Consider the following 5,720-nt stretch of genomic DNA (forward strand, 5'->3'; position numbering starts at 1 on the left):
AAAGGCTTTAAATGGTGTATAATTTTCAGGCTTTGCCAGTTTCTATAAGAAGGGGCAAAATAGACTAACAAAAGGTTGTAGCAAAATTTTGAAAATCCACTTACTGAAAATTGCTTATGATTAGTTGGGTTCTTTAATATTAACATATTATAAGTTGTTTTAGAATAAGGTTATAATTCCAACCATGTTTATGTGGAAAATTATAAAACTGTTTCATGGGTCTCTATTTTTTAAGCAAATATTTTAAGAATTTGTTTTAAACCTATATCAACGTTTAAATATGGATTTTTAGTTTTGGGAGTTTGTTTTTTAAAATCACATATACATCTAGATAGTGTTTTATAATGTTAATCCTATGGCAAGAGATTTCCATAATAGAAGTACAGACTCTATTTAATAAGACATTTTTTTCTTTTGCAAGCTGTTACTTCTTGTTTTCTGGTTAAAAAGTAAAATACGAGAATTTTTAAATCTCTTTAATGGTATCTGGTTCCCTAATTGCTTTTCTTTTTAGAAGTGAATGCATTTGGATAGCACCATATTGAAAAGGCTGTAATTAACAGGAATTTTCCTTAGAAAACAAATTTTCCCATCTGATTTTTGAATTCTTTAACCTCATCTCTTACACCATTGGATAATATATACAAAATCCATTTTTCTGTAGTTTTCAATGCTGAGGCTTAGGGTTAGAGAGCCTATGGAGCTATCATGCTGGGACTGTACTTTCAGAAGAACACAGTATACTTAGAGCAGGCCAAAGCCATACCCACATTCTTCAATCTTCTTTTTAAAGCCCAATGTCCTAGTTTCTAAGCTATCTTTATAACTTCTAATATCTCTTGTGGACATTTTCCTGCTGCTTTGTGTCCTGTTCACGACTCTCTGTGAAATTCAAAGATGAGTTTGGTCTGCAACATAAAATGGAACACTGTTATCTGGAAATGTATGTCTTCATGAAATTTTGATTCCTCAACAGTATATTGATCTTACATTTTGTACTTTATTATAATAAGAGACTTGTACATATACATATAATAGTTCTTATCATAGAGGCCATTTCCTAGGCATAGTTTGGTAACCCAAAACAGCATTACCTTCAAATCTTAATGTAGTCTATTTTTTATTACAGTGCCCAATATTCATTGAATTGAGATACCATAACTATTTAACCATCTCCTCTTTTGGGATATTTAAAGTCTTTCTATTAAAAAATAATTAGCATATATTTATATACATATTTTGTCCTTTTATATTCATAATAAAATGAGTTTTGGTTCTGTTTTATTATTTCTCACTTACGGATATGTTTTTATTGATTTTAGAGAGAGAGGAAGGGGGAGAAAGCAAGAGAGACACATTGATGTGAGAGAGAAACATCGATTGGTTGCCTCCTGCACGTGCCCCGACCAGGGATTAAACCCACAACCTAGGCATGTGCCCTGACCAGAATCAAACACACAACCATTTGGTGTAGGGGACTATGCTCCAACCAGTGAGCCACCTGGCCAGGGCCATTTTTTGGTTATGTTTTAAATTATTTCTTAATTTTTTAGTTTAGAAATGAAATTACTGGATCAGAAAACATGATTATTTATAAAAGATTTGTAAGTGCTGTACCAGTATATGTGTGTACCATTCTTATAGAAACTTAAAATCAAATAGTTGCATTCTAGATTATACTATAAAATGACTTAGTTTATAATTAAATGAAAATTTTCATTGTTTTGTGATACAATTATTAAACTGATAAGAACAGATACTACACTTGATCTTAGCCAAAAGGCCGAGAAGCGATTGTGATACAATTATGAGGGAGGTGGCAGCATTGTGTACTGGAAAACCTGAATGCTCAGAACTAAGGTGTCCATAGCATGTAATGAATTAGCTCTCTCCTATGCATCTAAAAGGGCACTGCACTATAATTAGTAGCTTGTTTTCAAGTTTGACTTAATAGCTATACTAAAGTGGTTAATTGCTATATAGAAGTCAGCCTTTACTAATACTACTACTTAATTGCTTGAATATTCACTTTATTAGGAAACAGTTTATTACAGGGAGTAAGAATATAGGATTTGAACTCACAAATACCTGTATGGGAATTTGATCTCTGTCACTTACGTTTGTCATATTGGACAAATTATTTATCCTCTTTAACTTGGGTTTCTCAAGCACAAAATGAGGACGTAATAGAAATAAAAATTAAATGGAGTTACATTTGAATGTGCTTAAGCACATTTCCTAACACATTTTAACATCAGTAAATGTTAGCTTTCAATAATTATTTTCAGTATAGCTATTATTTATTACTGCATAAGAAATTGCTTCTAAAGTAGTGACCTAAAATAACAATAACTATTAACTCCTTTTTCTATGAGTCGGGAATTCAGGAGCAGCCTAGCTGGGTGGTTCTGGTTCAGTGTCTCTCAGGAGATTGCATTAATATGTCAGCGGGGGCTGCAGTCAGTTGAGTGTTACTTTGAACCTAATGGCTATAAATTTTTTATATTACAGACTATGTCTTCAGCAGTGGTACAGTTATATGCAGCAGATCGGAACTGTATGTGGTCAAAGAAGTGCAGCGGTGTTGCTTGTCTGGTTAAGGACAATCCACAGAGATCTTATTTTTTAAGAATATTTGATATCAAGGTGAGTTTTGTTTGCTTCCTCTAAATTGCAGGTGATTAGATTTTCTACCTCAATTACAATTTAGTGTAGATTTATTTATACCATATATAATATTTAAGTTATACTTAAATTAGTATTACAAGGGCAAGCTTGGTTTTAGATATTGAAGCCTGGACATTGAGACCAAATGGGAACATCTCCTAAGCCAGACATGAATAGTTCCCTAGTTTATCTTTCTACCACCTTTGTTTATTCTATGCCTTTGGGTCTTAGGCTTTCTCCACATTCTCTTCTTTTCTAATGATACTCTTTTATTCCATCCTGTCAATTACAGACTAGCATATATAGATAGTCCTTTCAGGGAACTACAAAAGTATATTTTAGTTTGGTATATACTGTCATTTACTCGGCTCAGGTTTAAAGCATTATATAGTATCTATAATCATGTATTTGCACCCAGCCGGAATAGCTCGGTTGAGCATTGTTCTTTGCACCAAAACGTTGCCGGTTCAATTCCCAGTCAGGGCACATACCAAGGTTATGGGTTTGATCCTGGATCAGGACACGTCTGGGAAGGCAGCCGATTCTCTCTCTCTTTCTTCCTACTTCCTCCTCTCTCTATACATGTTCTTGGGTGAGGATTAAAAATAATAATGATGATAATGTATTTGCTGCCCACTTTTCCTTATGATCCTCTTAGGATGGGCATGTTCACATTTTTGCAGCCTTGTATCCCTCACTCTGAAACACAAATCCACATTCCCATTGTCCAGATTAGCTGTTCTTTGTCAGGTATTCATCCATTATAGCTATTATAAAAGTAATTCTCTTTGCTGAGATAAAGTCTCCATTTACCTTTTGAAACCTTTTTCATAGGTAAGCCTCTTTAATATTTGTATGTGACAATAAGTATAGTGAAATTATAATTACAGAAAACTAAAATTGACTTTGACTATTCGATGATACTTATGGTCAGATAGATTGTAGTCAAACTGTTTTACTTCTCTAGGCCTCAGCGTATTTATTTGTAAAATGGGATAACCATCTGGGTCTGTTGCAAAGTTTTTCCCCTGAGATTTAAGCTCCTGCACTTTCGTTTTTTGGGGGAGGGGAGTATTGTGTGTGTGTTGTTTTTTAAACAGCCACATACTGCATAGTGAAGTATTTTTGTTTGTTATTGATTGGTTGATTGATTTTAGGGAGAGAGAGAGAGAGAAATATTGATTTGTGTTCTACTTATTTATGCAGTCATTGGTTGATTCTTGTATGTGTCCTGACATGGGGAATCGAAGACTCAACCTTGGTGTATCTGGACAATGCTCTAACCCAGTGGTTGGCAAACTGCAGCTCGCGAGCCACATGCAGCTCTTTGGCCCCTTGAGTGTGGCTCTTCCACAAAATACCAACTTCTGCGCATGGGCCACGAAGTTTCAATCACACTGTACATGCGGGCCCGAACGTGGTATTTTGGTTGCTGACCACTTGTCTAACCAACTGAACTACCTGGCCAGGAAATTGCACTTTGTAAATTAGTGTTTTTTAGTTTTTTGTTGTTTTTTTAAAAATTTTTAAATTGATTTTAGAGAAGGGGGGGGAGAGAGAAAACATTGATGTGAGTGTGAAACATCAGTTGACTGCCTCCTGCACCCCTCCCACCAGGGATGGAGCCCGAAACCTGGACATGTGCCCAGACTGGGAATCGAACTGGCAGTTTAGTACACAGGACTATGCCCAACCAATTGAGCCCGATGTGAGTGTGAAACATCACTTGACTGCCTCCTGCACTCCTCCCACCAGGGATGGAGCCCGAAACCTGGGCATGTGCCCAGACTGGGAATCGAACTGGCAGTTAGTACACAGGACTATGCCCAACCAATTGAGCCACACCAGCCAGGGCTGTTAGTGCTTCTTAACACCTTTATTTCCATACCCCAACACAGCTGAGAGATGTGGCATACTCCTGTTACTAATATAATAGTGGCTTGCTGGGCAGTGATTATGGGAAGTGGGGGAACACATGCATAGTTTGAAAGAAATTCCTAAGTCCTTTGACATAAGGGTGGGTCAAAAGTAGGTTTACAGTTGTTCATTTGGAAATACAATAAATAATAATGCAAGAATAAACTCTGTGTTTTGCCTACTCACAATTAAAAACCTACTTTTGCCCCATTTTATTTCTCATCACCAATGAGTACTGTTTAGAAATGGAATGCCCATATAACTTCACTGAGAAGAAAGGAATTTCCTGTATAGTGATCATAATTTATGTACAGTGTGTTGTAAATATTTTTAAATTTTGGTATAGGTATAACCTTGCATTTCAGAATTGGGCAATGATTGTATTTCCCTAACTACTTATTTTCAATTGTAGATAACCATTGCTGAATACTTGCAATTAGCCACCTTTGGTATTAAGGTTAATTATATTTCTTATACTAGGGCCATAGGTATGACAATCATCCATGGCTCTCTTAACCATAGTTTAACCGTGGTGCACTCTAATCATTGGTTTCTTTCTGCACATGATTGATATTGTTTATACCAGTGTTTAATTGGGAGGCTACTCTGCAAAAGTTAGGATTTCATAGATTGCTAATGAGCAGTACAGAAAAGGTATATTTGACCCTGCTAGAGAATTGAGAAAAAGAACATGAACTCTTTCTGTAATATTTAATAGTATTAAATATTAATACTATTTAATATAGACTACATCAGCAGTCTATAAATATTGCTGATGAAATTATGCATTAATAATCAGTGCATGTACAAAAGTATTCTACTATCTAACATTGCTGATCTAGTAATTGTTCTAGTTATGTAATTGAAGAAGTATAACTGTATTTGGGAATGCTTGGGTAATGAGATAATATCATAGCATACGGAATTAAACTCACATGGTATGTACTCTTTATGAGAGAAACATTATCTAGTATTATTAAGAAATTACTGATTATAGTGTTACTTATGTATTACGTATGTTGTATGTGTATATGTAAAAGTTATTAAAAAATAATTCCCTTAATAGTAGTCATCTTCTTTGTTTTATTCCTAGAGATTATTTTCTTGGTAACACCAGCTTTTACTTTTTTCTAGGA

General features: G+C 34.9%; 1 protein-coding gene across 1 annotated transcript in view; it reads left to right on the forward strand.

Moving 5' to 3' along the window:
- The first annotated feature begins 5,220 nt into the window (after positions 1-5,220).
- The window catches only part of WASL (Wiskott-Aldrich syndrome-like), a 39,997-nt gene continuing 39,497 nt past the window's right edge, over positions 5,221-5,720 (forward strand). The window contains exon 1 of the mRNA XM_015561759.1: positions 5,221-5,238. Within this exon, the coding sequence (XP_015417245.1) occupies positions 5,221-5,238 (18 nt within the window). The remainder of the gene's footprint in view (positions 5,239-5,720) is intronic.

This window comes from Myotis davidii, unplaced genomic scaffold (genome assembly GCF_000327345.1).
Source record: "Myotis davidii unplaced genomic scaffold, ASM32734v1 scaffold997, whole genome shotgun sequence".
NCBI lineage: Eukaryota > Metazoa > Chordata > Mammalia > Chiroptera > Vespertilionidae > Myotis > Myotis davidii.